Source organism: Micromys minutus (assembly GCF_963924665.1).
Source record: "Micromys minutus genome assembly, contig: SUPER_9_unloc_1, whole genome shotgun sequence".
NCBI classification, from domain to species: Eukaryota; Metazoa; Chordata; class Mammalia; order Rodentia; family Muridae; genus Micromys; species Micromys minutus.
In genome coordinates, this window is record NW_027667991.1 from 104,818 (window position 1) to 127,210 (window position 22,393).

Here is a 22,393-nt window from a genome sequence, read left to right on the forward strand (position 1 = left end):
GCATATTGTCAAGCCCTTGAAAAAATCAAGTACTGACTAAAAAATATATTCACAAAATTTTATGAAAATTATTTTGATATCTGAAAAAACAGTACTGACAAAAATGTATAATTTTAAGCAAAAAAATTTAAAATCTGTACATTTATCTTCGTTTTGTAAAATAAAGTCGTTTAAAAAATAAAGTGAACAGCCTTTGTGAATTACTAATTCTATTATTTCCTAGGTGGCCCTCATTACTAGGCACTGCTGCTCGCTCCTACTCTCTGGGAATCTAAATCTTCTGGCCTAGAGCACTATGCTGAACTCCACTAGTCCCTATTTTACCCACATAGAAACACTACAACTGTCTCCAACTTACTAAACTGAATGTGTTATTTTCATTCCTACCACAACCGTCTCACTTCCATACCCTCTGAAAGCAGGCTCTTGTTATCCAGCAACTTAGGTCAAAACCAGGAACAGTACTAGTCTTCAGCCGTGTTGAGATTACACTCGAGAACCATGATACCTGGCTTGTATCAAAGCTGTTACGTACGATCACATTGAATTATTTCATGAAACTGAACTTAAAAAACCCAGAAAAGGCTTTATGTTTGAATGTATTCTTCTGTTCTTGCAAAACTAGCTAGTTGTTTTGCATGTTTATTGCAACCTCCACTGTCTGTCCTTAGAAGTTAAGAATGACTATGCTTTACTAGTTGGGTGTTTACAAAACAGCAGCATAAACCAGAGGATTCTCAAAGCAGTTAATTGTAGAGAAGAAACCAAAAAATCAGAGAAAAAGGAGAACTGTCTCAGGTTTAATTACAAATAAAAGGATCACATCTTTTTATTCTCGGGAACCTCTCCAATTCCTTGGCCTTCTTTGACCCTGTTAAGTATGAATAGCCATAGTTGCTTAGGCCAAAACCTGACCTTGATATAGTCAAAAACACTCCTCAAATCAGCTGATTATAATCCAAAGAGATAAAAAATTTAGCACATCTGTAATATAAAATAAAAACATAACCCAACAAAACAAGAAGTTGATTTTGAAAAATCCAAAATACTCATAGCTTCTTGAAGAGGAGATCTTGATCATCCCCTTAAACAGACATGCGCATATCCACTGCAGGTCATTTGGACTAAAATCAAGACGAATCCATTACTCATTTCCTCTCCGGCTCTTCTTGTGGCTTTTCTTAGACTTGAAATGGATAAAAGCCATTCAGTTAGGTAGCACATAAGATGCACATAGTGTGCTGACGATGATGAGTACAGACGACAGGAACAGAAGATGATGTGTGTGGGCGGAGGGGAGGGCCGGAGGCTGTTGACAGTCTCCCACTTTTTCCTCCCCAGTGCTGGGATTACATGTGAATTTGTGTGTTTTACATGGCACCAGATGTACACATGTCCTTGAGTGACTATGCAGGCTGGAAGCTATGACACTCATGTCTTCATTTTCATTTATTGAGGCAGATGTCCAGTTGGCACAACCCAATCACTGGGGAAAAGGAAATGTCAACTGAGGATCTTCCTATAGTAGACTGGCTTTGGCCATGTCTGTGAGAGATTGATTGTCTTGATTGAGTGGAAGCTCGATCCACTGAGGACAGCCTCATTTCAAGGTTGTTGGGTCTAGGCTGTGTAACTATCGAGAAAGCAAGAGAGTAAGCAGTTCTCTTCTATGATTCCTGCTTGAGTTCCTTCCCTGACTTTCTTCAACCAAGGACTGCCACCTATAAGTACAGTCTGAAAGAAATCTGTTGCTTTGGGTTATACCATTTATCCCAGCATCAGAAAACTAGAGCTCAAAATGAAGTGAGTCTAGATAACCAGTCTACCTTGAGGAACCTTCAGTGTTGGGAGTCAAGAAAGGCTTTTCAAAAGTGGTTTCTAAGGATTTGGACTGCTTTGCAAAGCAAGTACTTTATCCTTGAAGCCACTGAGATACTATTGAGTTTTTTGTTTTTGTTTTTCACATACTCAATTATTAAGAAAAAGCACTATTAAAGAGAACCCAAGTTGAGTTCTTAGCATCCACATTTGGTCTTCCAATGACTGCAGTTTCTGGGATTTCATACATTTGACCTCCACTGGCATCTGCACTCACTTCAAATACACACATATGTACAATACAAATAAAAATATATCTTAAGATTAACCTTGTCTGGGGGATTTGGGGTTGGAAAACAGGATACCTTATTTAAGAGAAAAAAATAGGTCTTAGATCCCAGAACCATTGAAACTATATAGGTCCTATGCTATCCAAACCTTTAATTCTATAAAGAAAAGCAAGGTACAAAAGAAATAGAATTCTAGGAATTTTCTGAGGGGAAAAATGTCTATTTTTGTTTTGTGATAGCTAAAAATAGCCACATCAAAACAAAATTCTTCATCTTAATTGTCTTTAAAATTGTGTGTGCTTACTCTTGCGTACACACAAAAGTAGGCACGCTCATGTGTGCAAGAGTGCACACTCTCTCTCTCTCTCTCTCTCTCTCACACACACACACACACACACACTGGTGGGCCAGCAAGGTCTTTCTAGCACTAAAATTTCAGGTGCACCTGGCTTTTGACACAGTTGCTTCAGACTGTATTCTAGTCCTCCAGCTTCCATGACAAGTACCTTATTTACCCAATGAGTCACCTTCTCAGCCAAGTACTAAATTCTTAAGATGGAGGTTTAGCCCATACCTTTCAGGAGACTTTGAGTGGCTTCTATGTCTGTGACTACAGTGGTGACCTAGGGAAGCAAAGGTCATTGGATGAGCATTTCTGTTCTCCCAATCTTAGAACATAGTTCTCCCCTCCTCCAGTTCTCATATTACTTTTTTGGCCTATTCTAAGGATACAACTTACTATCACATCTGTCGAAGGTGGTTGTTAGTTGCAGCAGGGAATGCAGTAATGCAGTCATATATCCAGAGCACGATAGCTGTTTTTTGCTTTGACCTCTATTATACTGTGCAATTAGGATAAAAAACTGAAATCCCATTTCCATATGATGAAGCTCAGAAACGACGAATGTGAACTTCTGGTTTCCATGTCTCCCTTTCCTTCTCTGCTGGGTAGTAGTGCAGCTTGTTATTTCGTGTTGCAGGAGTCTTGATGCTCCTTTTAGATTTGATTACTAAGAAGATCAGTAAAGGGCCCATATACTGCACCTGGGGATTTAGAGCGAGATCTGTGCCGTCTGTCTCTGGACCTGCTTCGATGGCGCCGTGGACTCTTGCTCCTGTGCCTTTCTCGTCGGGGAGAAGGACTATGGAAAAGGAGCAGTTAGCTCAGCACACATTTACACACGATTTCCCCTATCAAAACTGTCATGAGATAAACAACCAAGGACCTACCTTCTTCTTTTAGGAGATCTACTCCGCCTGTGGCAAGAGGAAGAGCAGGTTAGTGTACTGGGTATTGTACAGTACATTGAAAAAAAAAACCACTCCCTCCTTTAAGAGTGAGAAGTACTGGGGACTGAACACTGTGACTTCTGATTTGTCCTTGTTCTATGTCTTAACTGTAGTATCTTTCTACTTCTAATACTCTGTTTGACTATGCAACCTATTTTGAACAGTCAGATAACAGCAAATATGCCATATAGATACTGGAAAAACCATTGTCTGAAAGGATCTATTGGCTGTTGAATTCTGCCAACTCCTTCAGAACTTAGGCAATTTAACCTGGTGGAGGACAGGTGGTGCAGGGGAGTAATTATAACTGAAATGTAGATCCAGGTCCAGCTTAATTTCCTGAAGACACACTAAAAAATGGTTTTTTTTAAATATAAATAGATGTGAGGGTATGAGTTCCAGTTCCCCTGTATCTGGAGTTACAGCTGTGAGCTGTCACCTGGGTGTGGGGAACTGAGCCCTGTTCTTCCAGAAGAGCAGCCAGTGCTCTTACACACTTAGCCATCTGTCCCAGCCCCAAGAAATGGGTTCTTTTTTGTCTACCAATGAGGTTTTAAGGGTGATGGTTCATTAGTAATAGAGAAACATCAACACTGGCAACATGTTCCACCCTACCTTCTGGGAGAGCGTCTCCGGCTCCTCCTGTAGTGCAGGGCAGGTGAGTGCCTTGGCTTGTCCAAGTCTCGGTAGCTTCCTTGTCAGTGGTCAGGTGACAGCACTCTTTACAGCTTGAAAAGAGGTAGAGGGACATTGGCTTCTAATAACAGCAGCCATGAGGCACTTGGTTACAGTTCCCTTCCTGTTCTGTCCAGTGTACATCTATCTCAAGTGACTCTGCAACAGTGATATGACTACATGGGTTGGTAGTTATAGTGACAAAAGAATTAACAACACACAGTTCTCGGTAACCTGCCTAGGACTGACTACAATAAGAAATAATAATACTGATTTCCTTAGGAATGTGAAATAGATCCAAGTTCAGTACTGTTGAATGCAAACCCATAGTGAATATCTTTATAATAATTTCCTCTAGTTCTTCCAAAAGGGTATGTAGCAGCAGAAGCCGGCATGGCAGTGTATGTATTTAATCCTAGCACTGGGGACACTGAGGCAGGTGAGTGTCAATGAGTATGAGACCACTATGGTCTATATAGTTCCAGGACACTCAGAAGTATACACCCTATCTTGAAAAAACAAACAAACAAACAAAACGAGAAGTCAAGTGAAGCAATGCCCAGAGTGTTATTTACATACAACATTTACAGCTTGGAATTGTGGTAAAGATGTCAAACACATAAGTGGAGGGAAAAGAAAGAAGATTTAAAAAATAATATCTCAAGGGTCAAAAACAGATAATTCTGTGTTGAGAAAAAATAATTAATTACTGTTTTTATCAATATAAAACCCAACTTGAGGTTAGTTTTAGTTTTAGAGACCAGGTCACACTGTGCAGCTCTGGTTGATCTCAAACTCACAGAGCTCTACTGCTTCTCTAGAGGGTTCAAAATTAAAGGCATGTGTCATCACGGCAAGAATTTCTTTTATGTCCTTCTGGCTCTTGCACGGTGTTTGTTAGAATACAATTGCAAATGCTTTAAAGCTTTGTTACTATAAGCACTTCCACATCTCCATCATTTCAATGGCTGCTTAAAAATCATGTCAACAACCGGCCTGACTCCTTAAATACTGACAGCTGAGGAGGTGGGTTGGTTTCAACTTTTAAGCACTATAATCATTAATTCTGACAAAATATGACTGTGCCGCAGGTACCCTCTCTCCTTAAGAGTATGGTCAAGCATGACAAGTGTTTTGTCCAAGACTTTGATAGCTAGCATTCATTTACTAATTATGTAGAAATATACTGAGACCTTCATGAACACACAGCATTCTTCAGAGAAAAGTTCTGTAATCCTTGCTTTACAGAAGTAATCTAACAGAGCAGTAGGGTCTGGTACACCTCAGGAATAGAATATGCATTTAACATAGGTGAAACTGTGGATGCAATCCCTAACACAAAGGGAGATATACCAGGACCATTAGACTCTACTGCTACTGTGACAGAGAAGAGGTTTTCAAGCCCAGGGGTATTTGATGCTAAAGCTCAGAATTTTAGTAACCATATAGCACTCTTATTTTCTAGGTACAGGCTGTAATCCTAGTATTCCTGAGCAGACTGAAATGTCTATCTTGCCTTATCCACACAATTGGGCTCCCCTTGTCCAAAAGGCCCCCAAAACTAAGTAATTATTCCACAAAATTGTAAAAAGAAAAGGTTGCCATTAATTTAAAACTAAAGCTTAACAAATAAAGTGAGGGCTATTTCCTTCCTTCCCAGCCTTTAAAGTTCGATATGAGCCTTACCCTCTCGTCTTCCTCTTCCTCTTCCTCACTAGACTCCACGTCATCCATGTCCTCTTCCAGAGCACTGACTCGAGGCTCCAGTTGCTCAGCTTCTTCCAGCACACACCGTTTCTACAGAGAACACAGTCAAAGTTAAAAGTCATTGCCTTTCCATATCCTGACCCTATCACTGAGCTCCTGGGGTTGATGGACAAGCCTTGGAACCACAGGTCTGGTATGATATGCCACTTCAAGACTTTCCTAAAAAGTTAATAAACCTGGAATCCCATATGCTTTTTAGAGTTCCCCGACAAACATAAGCAGATTGCTGAAGAGAACAAGTTCATTTACAATTGATTCTATTTCCAATGATTTTATACAGTGAGGTCAATGCACTGTCAATCAATTTGTGTGTCAACAAAAATGTTAACTTCAGGGCTGGAGAGATCATTCAGCTACTAAGAACACTTGCTGCACTTGAAATGGACCTGAGTTCAACTCCCAGTACCCACATGGTGGGTCACTAGTTCCAGAGGCTCTAATGCCCTCTTTTGGCATTCTCTGGTCAAAGGTGAATGTCCTCTGGCCCCTACATGCCCTGGCCCATTCACACATATCCAGCACTAATAATGGTTAGTAAAGATAACATAAAAAGCAAATGTGTTAATTTTATAAAGGCAAATTTGCTCATCTGTGTGACACATGCACATGAGTCTGCAAATATACTTACCTATGTTATCTATAGACAGCCAGAATAGGACCTCGGTGTCTTCTGTGATCTCCACTTTACTTCACTGAGACAGTCTTTACCTGAGCTGGGAGTTGCCTTTTTGGATACACTATCTGGCCAGCAAATTCTAAGCATTTATGTGTCTCTGCCTGCCAAGCTTGGGTTATAGGTACTTTGCAGCCATGCATTTTACATGGGTGCTTGTGGACTTGAACTCGGGTCCTTATGTTCACAGATCAAACACTCTTAACAAATGAATCATTTCCTAGCACTGGGCAGTTTGTTTGTTGTTTGGAGGGGTATTGGGTGAGCTTATTGTTTGTTTTTGAGACAGTCTCACTACGAAGGCTTGGTTGTCCTAGAACTAGTGCAGGTCCCCAAGCGTTGGGACTTTAGTCCTGTACCACAATGCCCGGCACAATAAACTTTCAGTAAATGTGCTCAGTTCTTTCAATATTTTACAATTTTATCTGGGAGTGTGAGTACATGTCAGAGTGCACACGTGAAGTCAGAGGACGACTGGGTGTCATTTTTTGCCTCCCCTTTGTTTTGTGCGTGTCTCTTATTCACTGCTGTGGATGCTAGCTTAGATGACTAGTAAGCTTGTGACATTATCCTTTCTCTGTCTTCCATCTGCCAGTAGTGGCCTGCTTGAGTTACTGCTGCAGGCACCAGCTCTGAATGTGGGTTCTGAGGATATGAACTCAGAGTCAGGTCTACACAGCAAGGGGTTTACCCCAAAGTCATTTCCTCAGCCCTAACAGTTGTCCTTTTTTGTTGTTTCATGGATAATCATCGCTCTGTGATGGTTCTGAGTGATCGTTTTCTGTTTGATAGACTGGTTTGCCAGTTTGAAAAAGCAGTACTCCAGCTAAATTTGGGATAGATATCCTATAGAGCCTTTCCTCTATTTATTTTCAAGTTGGCCAACCCAAGAAACATTACCTGGTTCTTTCTCATTCCCTATCCTCTATAAATTTTGGCATAAGGACTTTTTAAGACTACTCTTAAGGCTTCAATGATTCAGTAGGTACTTGTTCATGTGGTAGGAAAAAGGTCACCTTGGCCTCATACCTGTAGCCGAGGCAAAATGATGTCACAGACTCTCTCACTGTGCAGTAATTCATCAATGAACTCATCTACATGCATCAGTTCAAACTCTGGAAGAGAAAAACAATTAGATTAAGAAATCTGGAAATGACTTAAGTTACCTAAAGAGTAAAAGAATCATGAGCTTTTATATGAAGCTCCCTCCATGCAACACCTCTTTCCTTCCTTCCTTCCTTCCTTCCTTCCTTCCTTCCTTCCTTCCTTCCTTCCTCTGAGACAAGAACTGAAAGTAGGGCTTTGAGATTGCCTAGCTAGTATTTTGTCACTAAGGTAAATCCCCAACTGTAGCTCCCTACTACTGGGCTAAGTCCCCTACCCTGTGTCTTAGCTCTTTAAGAATGATTTAATCACATTTATTATTTACTTATTACATGCCCATGCACACGTTTTGCCACACTATATGTATGGAGGTCAGAGGGAAACTTTCCAGAACCTGTTCTCTCCTACCATATGGGTCTCAGGCTTACATCCACCATCCCAGTAGTGGCAGGAAGATCTTGAACTTGAGGCCAGTGGCTTTTACATAGCAGGCTGTATAGTGAGAGACTGTCTCAAAAATTAAAGAAACAGACAAATGATTTCATAAAACAACAACAATACTTATTTTTTGTCATGATTTGGGTATGTTTTCATTAGAAGTAGCTTTTTGAAAAAATAACAGCATAGAATTATGTATGTTAGTCCATTTTTCATTATATATGGTTTAGTTTGTTTTGCAAATCATCAGTTTGTAAGTTCCTGGCTCCACATTATTGGTATCAGCAGTTTACTGTTTAGACTAAAGAAGAAAGACAGTGAAGAAGAGAAAGAAGGAAATGAAGAAGAAAAAGACTCCTGGGACCTTCTTGACTCCCGAGACCTTAGGTGTTTCATATGTGGAGATGCCGGACATGTTCGCCGGGAATGACTGGAGGTCAAGATGGCCCACCAGAGGAATAGTAGTGTGGAAGGTAAGAAAGGATTAAAAAAATTGCAAATGTTAATTTGCTTGTTGCTAGGGATCAACCCAAGGCTGTTATACACACTACCCACATGGTTTACTACTGAGCTACAGCCCCAGTACTAGTACACTTCATTTTGATAACAGTTTTGCTATTTAGTTCAGGCTGCCCTAAATTTGTGGTCTTCCTTCATCAGCTTCCATGGAATTACACATGTATAACACCTGGCTTAACATATTAATTTTTAAGTAATGTGGCCCAAGATTTTAGTTTAATAGGAGTACAAATCTGCAATATAAAAGGCTCTGGTTTTGATGCTCTACAGTGTCAAATTTAAAATAAAAAAACAAAACAATTTACATGAGAGATTGGAAAATATTTTTTAAGCCAACTATCCCTGAGACAGAAACAAGCAGCTTGTTTGGCTACATAACAAGACTGTTTCAAAAAACCTGGTAATTAAGAGGAAGAGCCTGGGAGACATGCTCAGCTGTTACTTGCTGCTCTGCTAGGGGACCTGATCAGTTTCTAGCATCTTGGATAGGCAGTGAAAAAAGTTGCCTGGCAACAACTTCTGCTACATGGGATTTGGTTCCACCTTCTCACGTTTATGCATCTGGTGCATACATGTAGGCAAAACATTAATACTTATGAAGTAAATTATAATAAAATAAAATGTATAATAAAAATTTTAATAAAATAAAAGTTATATACAAAAAAACAAGGAGGAAGTGAATACAACTTAGTGGTAGAGTCCCTATGCAATGCTCTGGCTTTGATCTCCGCATGGGCTGGGCAAGAGAACAGTGGACACATCTTTAAAAGGATCATTGCTTAAAAGTTTGCTTTAGTATAATCTTTTGAGAAATATATATCTATTGCTTATGTAGAGTATATTGCTGTACTTGATCAATGCCAGCCTTGTTTCAAAAAGTATAGCTTGATAAAATTTATAGACAAGAAATTGTTAAGACACTGGAGTTTAGGGTCGTAGCTCACTGTAGAGTGCCTGCCTTACACATGAAATCCTGTGTTCAACCCACAGTGCCACAAAAAAATGCCATTAAAATCAGTGTTCTTTAATTTTATTGATGTCTGTTTATTCATTTCTATTACTTCCCGTGAGGTAGGTTTGTCTGAGACAGTCTCATACTCTCTCCACAGTGCTGGCATGGAACTCACTGTGCAGGTTCCCTTCTAGTTCACAGAAATCATCTGCCTCAGTGCTTCAAACATTGAGATTACAAGTGTGAAACAACTTGCCTACCTGCTTTTTCTGTATCTTGATTTTTTTTTCTGTGATGTCTTCTCTCAGCAGCCCAGCTGGTCTGTAATCTTGTCAATGCTCAGCAGGTGGCTGGTTCAGCCACACAACAGAGTGACCAGTCCATGAGGACTAGACAGTCTTCAGAATGAGTGAGTACTCCGCCTATGAATGAGTTTGACAGGAAGAGAACTACTTTTCATGTGTCTTAGTTTCTTTTCCTGTTAATATAATATACCATCAAAAGCAACTTAAGGGAGAAAGTATTTATTTTAGTTTACATTTCAAAGTCCGGTCTGACAAGGCAGCAGGAGCTCGAAACAGCTGTCATATCACATCCAAAGAAAGTGAGTAGAAAGGCATGAATGCACACTCATCTTCTTCCCATTTTATACAGGCCAGAAACGGGAACCTGTTCAGTGGTATGCCCAAAGACATCCATCTCTCCTGGATTCTAGATTGATGTTGACATTTGTCTTAGGGTTTTATTGCTGTCAAGAGCAACCATGATCATGGCATCGTGTAGGAAATTTCTTGTAAGGAAAATATCTTAATTGTGACTTGTTTATAGTTTCAAAGGTTTAGTCCATTATTGCCATGGTGTGAAACATGGCAGCATGCAGGCAGACATGGCGCTGGAGAAGAGGCTGAGAGTTCTACACCTTGATTTGCAGGCAGCATAAAGAAACTGCCATGTTAGTCTTAGCTTGAACATATGAGACCTCAGAGTCCACTCTACAGAGACCACTCCACAGAGACATTTTTCTTTTCCAACAAGGGCACACCTCCTAATAGTCTTATTCCCTATGTGCCAAACATTCACACATATGAGGTTATGAGGGACATTCCTGTTTAAATAGGTAACACCAACCATCACATCATATGTAATACCAAAGATCACATAATAATTTGCAGAGTTGTCCTTATTAGGCCCATAAGTTAAAGTAACATCTATGTTCCTATTAATAATAATGTAGCTATTTAACTTATCTGAGCCTGCTTTCTCATTTTCATAATAAAATAACTAATATGGAGGATTAAGTATTGCTGTTGCATAGTAGTAAAGTATCCTTTTCTCATTGCATATTCTTCTTTTGTTGCTGAGCCTAGCTGTAAAAATTTATATTTTCATTTGCTAGCATAAATTCAATTTTAGTTTCTAATGACTAAATGTAGGAAAGGAAACATGCGTTTTATGTATGTTTTTAAGTATGTTCAAAAAGATAAAATTATACCACTGTGAATATGTTTTGTTGATTTTTACCAAAAGAGAGGTTGGGAGCTGGGGATGATGATAGATTGTAGGGAGCCATTGCTGCCAATAGATGGCGCCAGCTTCCCGCCTATTATTCAGCCAACAAAACCTTTCTCCTCATGGTGCTCAAATACCACATAAGTCACAGCCCACTCTAGGGGCATGCTTATGAGCTACTGGAAGATGCACCAATCAGGTAGCAACACAAGTCTCTTAGGCATATATAAGCAGTGCATTTTTCTTCCACGTGAGAGTCTCCAGCTCAGAGTGCTGTACAATAAAGGTTGTTCGCAGAAGAATCCTGAACATTTTTTCTGAACATTTATTTGAATTTTTCTACTGTTTATTCATGTTTTTGTTTTTGTTTTTTTGTAAATATGGCATATTACTCAAGGTTGTCTTTAGAACAGAATTGATAGAATAAAAGAGAGAGAGAGAGAGAGAGAGAGAGAGAGAGAGAATGTGTGTGTTAAGAGCTGGAGAGATGGCTCAGTGGTTGAGAGCACTGACTACTCTTCCACAGGTCCTGAATTAAATTCCCAGCAACCTCATGGTGGCTCACAACCATCTCTAATGGGATAAAATGCCTTCTTCTGGTGTGTCTGAAGGTAGCTACAGTGTACTTATATAAATAAAAATAATTTAAAACATTTTTAAGTGGCTTACAGCTTATGGTCTGCTTAGTCCAGTAATGGCTGTATCCTGACAAAAAAGCCAAGAATCTGGTAGTTGTTGAGTCCTAGAATCTAGATGTTTCAGCAGTCACATTCTGGTGCTAGAGGTCCTAAAGAGCAGCCAGTTTTCAGCTCACATTGGAATTTCAAAAAAGGAGATTCTAGCACCAGAAAAGAACTGGTTCAGGAGAGATGAACCTGATAGTGAGATTGAGGGCAAGCAGAAAAAAGTCTCTCACATATTTGCATACCTGCTGGGGTTTTAGTTACTTTTTAATGTAGTCAAGTTATCAATCAAAGTTAGCCATACTACATAGTCATTGTTGTTGTTTTGTAATAATGTTGGGAATTCATTTCTACTTGGGTAGTTGTTTCATAGTCCTTTATTTGCCTATATATTAACTTCTTTCTCTCTCCAATCTCATGCCCTGGCTTTTCTAGAGCTCACAGTGCAGATCAGGCTGGCCCAGAACTCCACCTCTTCCCCTGAGTGCTAAGATTGAAAGTGTTTACCACCATGTCCAGATTTGTATATTCTCCTCACCTCACATCTGGATGTGTCGTGAGTGAGAATATAACTTGTGAAAGACCAGAATATCAAATGAGAATTCAGATGTTATCGCACCTTTTAATTAGTTTTATCAGTGTTTTCTTTTAGTAGTTTTTTTCATTATTATTAAATCAGAAAAATTTTAAATTTCAAGTTGATTATATTTCTTGTTCAAATTTTCAGTGGTTTTGTACTGCTCTTGTATAAATTGCATAAATTATATGATAAATAAAACACAGGCACCCTCATTGCCTTGTTTCTGTTTTAGTTGGTTCTTGTTTTATAATGGAGAGAACTTGGGCTTGATCCGAAAGCTGGCAGGAATACTGGTCATTGTATAATTTTTTACATGATTTAGTTCTAGTTTTTGTGCATTAGTGTCTTGCCTGCATGCATGTCTGTGTGAGGATGTCAGAACTCCTGAAATTGGAGGTGAGACTTTCTCTGGGTAGCCCTGATCTTAACAAATCCACCTGCCCCCCCTACTGGGATTATTTCTGTGTAGTTCTTAAGCCTCAGATACAGTATTCCCTTAGCTGTGTACTACACTATTTAACATCTTTTAGATTTCATTTATTTTACACAGTTAAGCATTTTCATGCCCATTGTCTCAGTTAGGGTTTTATAGCTGCGAAGAGACAGCTTTACTATGGTAACTCTTATTAAGGAAAGTTAATTGGGGCTGGCTTACAGATTGAGAGGTTCAGTCCATTATCAGCCTGGCAGGAAACCTGCCAGCATCCAAGCAGGCAGACATGGTTACTGCAGAAGCCATGAGTTCTACATATAATCTGAATGCAGCCTGGGCAGAGCCTGAGCATAGAAACCCTCAAAGCCTACCTACACTTCCTCTAAGAAGGCCACACCTATTCCAGTAAGGTTACACCTAATAGGGCCACTCCCTTCAGCCAAGCATTAAAACAACCGGGCCAAACCTCTTCAGAACATCACATTCATAGACCTTCTGACATGTTATTTCTGTTGCTAAGTATTCTTTCCTTCTCTGAAGCTTCTTAATTTTCGATTTGCTTCTATTTACCTTTTAGTCTCAGGTAAAGGTTACTTAATCTTGGAAAGTCTTTGATTTCTACTTTTCTTCAAAAGTGGAAGTTAGGTGTTTCTGTTTATCAAACTATACTATAAATGATACTTTTCTTGTAGAGAGCATTAGTCTCAATAAGCAGCCCATTTTGCTAGGCTTTATCCTCCGGCTTGCTTAGACAACACATATAATACACTAGCAAGCCTGACTTTCTAATTATATAGTCTTTATCATAGTAAAAATTGTTATACTGTGTAATTTTTTTCCTACTCCCCGATTTCTTATGCAGTAAACATTTAAACATCACGAAGGCATAGATGCATATTCAGTACCTAGTAATACTGCCTAGTATACACAATTGTTCAGGGGCTGAATGGAAGGGGATGTGAGTAATTTATGTGTTGGTTTCTAGTTTACAAAGGACATATGGTGTTCATGATGCTAGGTTTTCTCTTTTTTTTCCCCCTTGAACGAAGGGGGAAAAAACAGCTTATGAACCATTACTCAAGTGAGAGAATTTGAGCACCTGGGGGAAAATTTTATCTTCATGTAATAGGAAATTTTATTATTTGTTATAAATATCATATAGTTCTGTGTCTAATGTTCTAATAAAATAACTATTTTAATAATCTTAATTTTTAAAATTATTCTTTTTTCCTGCAGTCTGATTCACCATCCTATTCTCCTCAGCCTCAGCCTTTTCCACAGACTTCTCCCCAACCATCTGCTCTTCCCCCACCTCTATCCCAGCCAGGATCCCAGCCTAAGCTTGGCCCACCCCAGCAGGGAGGCCAGCCCCCTCACCAGGTTCAGGTGCCCTTGTATAACTTTCCTCCATCACCTCCAGCTCATTACTCACCCATGCACGGGATGGGATTATTGCCAATGCACCCCCTCCAGATCCCTACCCGTCATGGCCCATCCATGGCCCAATGCTACACTCTGCACCTGGCAGTACCCCCAACAATATTGGCTTGAGTGATCCCAGCATCATCTTCGCACAGCCTGCTGCCAGGCCCATGGCAATCCCTGGCTCATCTCATGATGGACACTGGCCTCGTACCGTGGCACCCAATTCCCTGGTGAACAATGGTGCAGTGGGTAATTCGGGTAATTTCCCTTTTCTCTTCCTTTTATATTTGGTTGTGGAAAGGTTGGGTGGTTAGTATTATTTGTTGAACATGGAGTAACAATGAGAAGAAAGGAAGATTAGCTGTATTTATGAAGATAAAATATAAAATTAAACTGTATAGACTTTAGATACAGACTAATCAACATTTGGATCTTGTTTGCCATTTCTTACAGTGTCTTGAGATTATTGCTCTATGTATTTCTTTCACTTCTAAAATAAGGATATGAATAGCCTCTAACAGGAATGTTGAATATTATATAATGCTTACAGCTATTAGTTTTATTGTTTTCCTTTTCACCTTCACCTCACTTGGTGTAGATATTATTAGCAATCATTTGAAAAATGATCTAATCAAGAGCCTGTGCAATTTCTCCACTCAGAATTGTTGAGACTAGCCTAGGCTAAATGAAATCGTCTCCCCACGAACAAAAGCCTAACAGAAAGCCAGGTGTATTTGGGGCCAGCTTGAGATGCTATCCCCCATTTTGGGGTGGTGAAATTGAAGTAGAATTAATAAACATTTAGTAGAATTAATAAACAGTATCTATTCTGATATCTTAATAAGTACAGATTTGAGATGTAATAGAAAGTTTTAAAGATGATTTAATATGTTACTAAAATGTTATTCTAAAACATTACTATGATTATTCAAAAATAGCTTATTTGCTGCATTTGCTAATTCTGTATCTAGCTTTGTAGTGCTGTCTTCATCTTAAAAATTACTATGGGAAATTTCATTTAAAACTGTTCTATATCACCAATGAACTTACTGTTGCTGAACTTAACAGTTACCGGTATTTTTTAAATCTGATCCTTTTCCACAATTTTAAGATCAAATCTCCGACAGTAGATCAGATTTGCTTTTAAACTTGCGTTTGGGATGATGGTGGGGTGGTTAAGCGGGTAAAGGTCTGCCACTGAAGCATGATGACTTTAGTTTGGTTTCTAAGATTTACATGGTAGAAATGATGGCACCAAGGCGGGATGTCCTGTCACTTTTTCCACAGACATTTCGTGGGTACTGGCAGACACTCACATACACTGGCAGGATTAATTGCTTAGCCTGAGCTACAACAAGGCTCTGCTTCAAGACACATTCTACCCACCACACACATCTTCTCTGTTCTTCACCATCCCACCACTTCCACTTAGCCTTCCTCCCACCTGCCTCCCACAATACACAAACTCCTTTAAGTAAGGAGCACATCACAGGTACTGAGGTGAGACACAACATCAGATGAAGGCCAAAGGTTAAAGATCTCTGGCCTTGTAACTCTCTAAGCTAATGGCCTCTGGCAGTTTAACTCTTAAGAGTTAACTGTTCTGTGGTTAAAAGTTTCTGGTTTCTAGTAATTAAGTCCTGTTGGTAGCAGCATGGGATTAAGGAAAGAAGGGTTAGTTACTTGGCTCTTTTTTTCTCTGGTTCAAGGGTCCCTACCTGACCAGGCTAGAATCAGGAATTCATTAACTCTTTATGAACCAGAGAGAAAAGGAAAGAAAAAGCACAGTGAGAGTTGGGGGGAGAAAAGAAAGTCTAACAAACCTTTATTTCTGTTCTCAGGATTAACACTTTCTCTAAAAATTACCTCATATAACTGTCAGAACCATTACAGCAGGATCATTAATTATATGATTTTCTAAATGCTCTTACACTCCATATCTTTATAGTAAGTTAAAGGCAATAGTTGATGTCATAATGTTGGAGGAGTTACAATAGAAATGTTTACATGTCTTCCCATACAGACGAGTACCTGGAGTTCTGGTGGAGAGCACAGGGAGCTCAGTGGTGTGGCCTCCTTCCACTCGGGCCACCCACGGCCTCTGCCCAGGCCAGGTGAGCCTTGGGGGGCCCAGGAGCAGCATCTGTCCCCTTCCTGTGGACAGTAGAAGCCAGAGCCCTAGGGGCAGGCACTGGCTGGGCTCCCTGCTATTCTGCAGCAACTCTTTTCCTGCCAAGGATGTGCATGGATGGAGGAGGCCTCTGTGCAAGGCCTTCAGGACTCTCCTGGCCCCCTACTGTGCAGGGTCGGGTCGGCTCCACAGAGAAGCCCAAGCCAGGCCTTCGAGGATGTCTCCGGGTGGTGGCGGGCATGGCATGCGGGAAAAAATGGGGCCACCTGAAAGCCAAGGCTGGCCCCTCGGGCTTCCGCGGCCTGAGGCGGTGGGTCTGCTGGAAGAACACTCTGCCATCTCCGGAAGGGGATCGACCCTGGACGAGCTCTCAGACCTGGATGAACAGAGGACTCGATGGGCCTGGATGAAGATGAGCGGAGTCCTGAATAGCTGAGAGAAGAGCAATCGATTCTTGGGCCGCAGGTCTTGCTTCCACCCAAGAGAAGCCAAGAGGGGACAACCGCTTGTGGACAATCAGTAACGCTGGTGAAGACTTACCTGCCTCTGAAGAAGGCCTGTGTATATAATATGAAAAAGCTGCTCTCAACATTTCCCCCTACCCTTTTTAACTTTTGGCTAAATCTGGACATGTAGCTGTAGAGATTGCAGACGAAGGGTAGAGATAGATCACCTGTATACCCAGTTGTCATAAAAAGAAGATCGTAGACTCATCCTCTGCATTGATTTTTGAAATGGAAATGTTTAGGCCTCTTCTAGAAAGACCCAGGAGCAACATTCATCCCTGTTTGTCTGTAGGTTAGAGGACCCAGCAGGAGGAGGAAGTGGTCTGGAGCCAGATTGGTCAGGTGAAGAAGACCTGTGTCTCTCTCACCCCCCAACCCCTTCTCTCTTGTGTATGCATTTTATTCCTCATTTACCACCCACCCCCATGTTTATGTGTGTATTTGAATATGCCAGGTTTTCTTCTTCTTCTTTTTTTCTCTTTTGGAAATGTTTTTCTAGCTGCTCTGAAGTTCCTGACATTTTATAAGAAGCATTCTGTAAATACCTTTTTGTTAGGATTTATTTGAAATAGTGTTTGGAGAGGAATAGCCAAACGACTCCTGAGTTGACCACATTGTGTTTGTGTGCTGGTTCCCAGAAGAGAAAACACAGCTCTCAGCCACTGTGGTCCGTGGGTGGGAAGGAACCACTATCCCATTTTGTTTGGCTTTGCTCTGTACATAATGTAAAGGACAAAGGGGTCCTCATTTACAGCATCTGCTCACTCTAGGCGTAGAAGAGCTTGCAGGTGTATGACAGTAGAATTAGTAGAGTACACTTTTTTCTTACATTTTGTGTTAAAGAATTTTTAATTACTTTTGTTACATGTGTATTGTTTACTGGACTGCTGTGTACATAGTGGACAACAGTCTTTACTTGAAACATTTGGTCTATCTAGATGTTTAGAAGTACCCAATGTATGTTAAATGTAGAGGAAGTGAAATATCACTTTGTAAATATCTTTTTGCAAAAGCTCATGAATCATTTTCTTGGAAGCAGAGTGATGAGCTCCCCCCAAGTCCCCCTGAGCAGTAGTGTCTGTACTCTCTCAGTGGGGAGGTGCTGGGAGGCAGTGACAATGGTCATGTAGTAGCATGTGTGTATATGGGACCTTTTCAGATGCCATTTCTATATATGTGCATTTTGTTTTGCTGTATGTTACTGTATATAATGGACAAATATGTCTAAAATTTTCAACATCTAGACTTCAGATGTTAAAGAGGTTGCCAATGTATGACAGAGTAGTAAAATTAGCACATAGTGTACAAGGTTAAAATTCATAGAAAAATTTGTTCTGTAAATGGCTTGCGGATAGGAATTTGTTCAGCTGTTTCTAAGCATTACACATGCCTATATTTGTTTGCTGGTTTGAAGGCAGAGAGAAGGGAGAAGAAAGTTGGTGGAAGCCCAAATGGTTACATTTAGAAGATACCTATGATAATATCCATTGTCTTGCATAGTTTTATTTACCAATGTCATGTGAATAGCAGATAAGTTCTTACATGAAACATCTATTCTTTCTCAGCATTTGAAAGTGCTTGATACATTTAAAGTTACAACTGCTAGAATGTTATCTTGTGTATACAGTTTAAAACTGGAGAAATCATGTGTAGAAGTAGGATTCTTAACCACATCTGCACACAGTGTACTGGCTGTACTTGTTCAGTGGACTGAGGAGGTGGGAGGGAGGAAACTGCAAAGATCCCATTAGTGTGCTAGACATTCCTAGCTTCCCCATCACCCTGTGTGCTGTGTGCATCTCATGTAGTTTTGCTATACTGTATATAGTGTAGATACTGGACAAATGAGTCCTATGATATCTAGTCTCTAGGTATTAAAGAGGTTGCCAATGTATGACAAAAGTAGTTAGTAGCCTCACACTCTGGATATTGTTAGTTCACTGCAAGGTGGTCTTCTGAAGAGTTGTGAAAGTGTATCATTCAAGGGACAGGCGCCTGTGCCACAGGACACAGGAATGAGCTGAAAGCAAAGAAAGGTGGGAGACCAGAATGTTCTCACCAGAAAACAGTTTGAGATCTAACTAGTTACATGTGTGTGTGGTTAACACTGCTCTGTATATAGGGAACAAATTTATGTCCTTATCTGAAACATCTAGTCCTTCTAGGTGTTTAGAAGTTCACAAAGTATGTTAAAAGTAGACATAGTAAATAATAGGTGTTGTTGATTCTCCTGTTTAAACTCATGATGAATGCTGTCTTTTTGAACTAGGAGAGAACCGCTTCTGAGCAGCAATGCAGCCTTGTTTGTGAGAGTTTGGAAGGAGGAAGAAAGAAAATGAAGGGCCTAATGCTAATGCTAATGTAAGTTTGGTAATGCAAGATTAGTCATTGTCCCTTATATCTGTACATCTTATTTTGTCATGTATAGAAGATGTGTCCAAATTTGCAGCACCCAGTCTTCTAGACAGTATAGAGGTGCCAGTGTGTTACACAGACATGTTTGTAAATTATGTGAAAATCTGTAGGAAAAACTCTTAAAACCACTTAGGAAGTGACAGTGTTATTCTCCCCACAAACCATGGCATTTCCACATGTGACCCCTGGAACTGGAAGAGGGACTAGAACAGAGCCTTGCTGTGGAGAAGGCAGTGTCTGACCACAGACTTTGTCGGGTGTGCAGTGTGTTCCCTGCAGTGTCTGACCGCAGCCTTTGTCGGGTGTGCAGTGTGTTTCCTACAGTGTCTGAGTGCAGACTTTGTTGGGTGTGCAGTGTGTTCCCTGCAGTGTCTGAGTGCAGCCTTTGTCGGGTGTGCAGTGTGTTCCCTGCAGTGTCTGACTGCAGCCTTTGTCGGGTGTGCAGTGTGTTCCCTACAGTGTCCTCATGTTGGGGAAACAGAAGTGCTTATTTGGAATATCTAGTGTCTAGACTTTTAAGTGCACAATAGACTAGATTTGGTATTGCATGTCTTTGACTCTAGGCTGAGGCAGGTGAATCTCTGTGCTCTGAGTCAGCCAGGGCTATATAGACTTTATCTCAACACAGTAAGAAAGTGAATAACTGACTGGTAGGGTGGCTCAGCATATAAAGGTGATTGTCACTATGGTGGTGTCCTGAGTTTGATTTCCAGGATCCACTTGATAGGAGAATTACAATTCTTTTTTTTTTTTTTCTTAGAAAAATCTTTTCTTTTAGCCTCCACACAAGTGCAGTGGCACATGTGTGCACACATGTGTACAGTAATGCATACATGTAAAAATGTACAACATGGTAAAAACAGAGAGCCGATACCAGTTTTTAGGATTGTTTTGTTATTTCAGAGGAATGGTCACACTGGGGAAATGGAGGTTAAACTTGGCCTTTGAGATGATGATAGTACCAGGTGGAGGTGACCTAAGGTAAAGATTAGTGCTCAGAAAAAGGCACTGTAGCTCTGGTTGGTTCAAGTTGTCTGGCCATTGGTTAGGTAATGTTGCCGGGCATTAGAGGTAAGTCCCTGTGGCTGAAGGATGTTAGAAGTAGCAAAAGAATCACTAAAAGTCAGGCTAGTCTTTGGGGAGGGCTGTGTTCTGGACATGGCCTTTGTTAATCCTTTCACTAGCATCATCTGCACTTAAGAGTTTAGCAAGGAACAGGATGGATGAGGGAGAGGCTCCCAGTGCCCCTGTATCTAGAAGACGGCTCTACCCAGGGGTCTCTATGTGCGTCTTGGTGAGATACTTGTGTTCATTGTACAGAGTTCATTCCTTGTCATCTGAACGTCATGTCCTAAAGGAGAGCACATGGTTAAAAGTACAGCTAGTTGATATGGTAGAACTGACAAGAAGGTTCCTCTTGAACATGGAACTATTAAACCATATCTGTACAGTGTGAGGAAGTTCAGGGCCATATCTGCAGCTGTGTGGAGACTGACATCATGAGAACCACCATCATAAGTGCATTTCTCAGCTGTGCCATAGGAATACATTTCTTGATTAGGAACACCCCTTCTACATATGTTAGTGTATAGAGCTGATGATAAGCTTAGGAATGCTAACTTAGTGTGGTCTGTTGCTTTATGTTTCCCTGTGAGCTGAGAACTGGGGGAATGCAGACTTTACTTGTAACTTAGCCAGTACATCTATCTAGAAGCCTGCTGCTATTTTTGTCATAAAAAATTATGAAATTTTTACTGCCAAGGAAGTCAGGAATACAATCTCGTCTGACAGATTGAGATGGCATGGTATATTCATGGTAATCAGAATTCTTGTAGCGTGGGGCTTTCAGTTGGTGAATATTCACAATGGGGGAAATCATGGCACATAATACATAATCTCAGTTACCTAAGTGTGTGCACACTTGCAGGATCTAGAATACACATAGCTGAGCTACTTGTGCCTGGGTGACTTTGTTCTTGCCTTCTTGTGTTTTATTTCCTGTACTGCACATATTAAAAAATAATTGAAAGTTTCTTTAAAAACTTAAAAAAAAAAAAACCTAGTACCTGACGAAACACTCATTCTGTATTAAAGCTTAAATTGTCAGACTATTGAGGAAGTAATTTGACCCATTTTGCCTGGATTCCATATATTCATGTTCCATTGTATTTTCCAGAGCTGTGTAAGCCACTTAACTTTTTTTTAAAACGACTTTATTTTACAAAACAAAGATAAATGTACAGATTTTAAACATTTTTTGCTTAAAATTATACATTTCTGTCAGTACTGCTTTTTCAGATATTAAAATAATTTTTACATAAAACTATGTGAATATATTTTTTAGTCAGTACTTGATATTTTCAAGGGCTTGACAGTATGCATTGAAAACCTAATAGTTACAATGAGCATAAAGTACATGCAAAACAAAATGCAACATGGAATAGTCAAAGTCTTCTTGTTTTGTAAATATATATTTTTTTGTTTTCTTTATTTCTTAGACTTCATACAGTCTGTGAGTTGTTTCTGGGGGAGTGCAAGCCTCTGGGGTTAGCATCCTACTATCAGTGACTGCATATTATGTCTGTTCTTTTGTGACTGGGTTATCTCACTTAGGATGATATTCTCTAGATGCAGCCATTTTCTTAAAAATTTGGTTAAGTCATTGTTTCTGGTGGCTGAGAAGTACTCCATTGTGTAAATGTACCACAATTTTTGTATCGATTCATCTTCTGAAGGACATCTGGGTTCTTTCCAGCTTCTGGCTATTATAAATAGAGTCGCTATGAACATTGTGGTGCATATATCTTTGTTGTGTATTAAAGTGTCTCTGGGGTATATGCCCAGAAGTGGAATAGCTGGGGCTTCAGGTAGTACTATATCCAATTTTCTGAGGTATCGCCAGACTGATTTCCAGAGTGGTTGTATTAGTTTGCAACCCCACCAACAGTGGAGAAATGTTCCTGTTTCTCTGCAGCCTGGCCAGCATCTGCTGTCATCTGATTTTTGGATCTTGGCCAATCTGACTGGTGTGAGGTGGAATCTCAGGGATGTTTTGATTTGCATTTCCCTGATGGCTAAGGATGTCTAGCACTTCCTCAGATGTTTCTCGGCCATTCAGTGTTCCTCAACTGAGAACGTTTTGTTTAGCTCTGTACCCCATTTTTTAATAGGGTTATTTGATTCTC

General features: G+C 40.1%; 1 protein-coding gene and 1 pseudogene across 2 annotated transcripts in view; one reads left to right on the top strand and one right to left on the bottom strand.

Moving 5' to 3' along the window:
• Positions 1-1,144: 1,144 nt before the first annotated feature.
• LOC308425005 (pre-mRNA-splicing factor 38A-like) lies at positions 1,145-7,957 on the bottom strand (the record flags this gene model as incomplete). The annotated part of the gene is given in 10 exon segments (XM_080942622.1): positions 1,145-1,186; positions 2,682-2,731; positions 3,153-3,250; positions 3,339-3,365; positions 4,014-4,096; positions 4,100-4,120; positions 4,124-4,126; positions 5,760-5,870; positions 7,543-7,628; positions 7,954-7,957. Coding segments are annotated over 10 exon segments (525 nt in total).
• A 291-nt stretch (positions 7,958-8,248) lies between these two features.
• The window catches only part of LOC308425006 (terminal uridylyltransferase 4-like), a 111,670-nt pseudogene continuing 97,525 nt past the window's right edge, over positions 8,249-22,393 (top strand). The window contains exons 1-3 of the transcript in view: positions 8,249-8,528; positions 9,835-9,935; positions 13,968-14,414. The product of the transcript in view is annotated as a terminal uridylyltransferase 4-like (transcript). The remainder of the gene's footprint in view (positions 8,529-9,834; positions 9,936-13,967; positions 14,415-22,393) is intronic.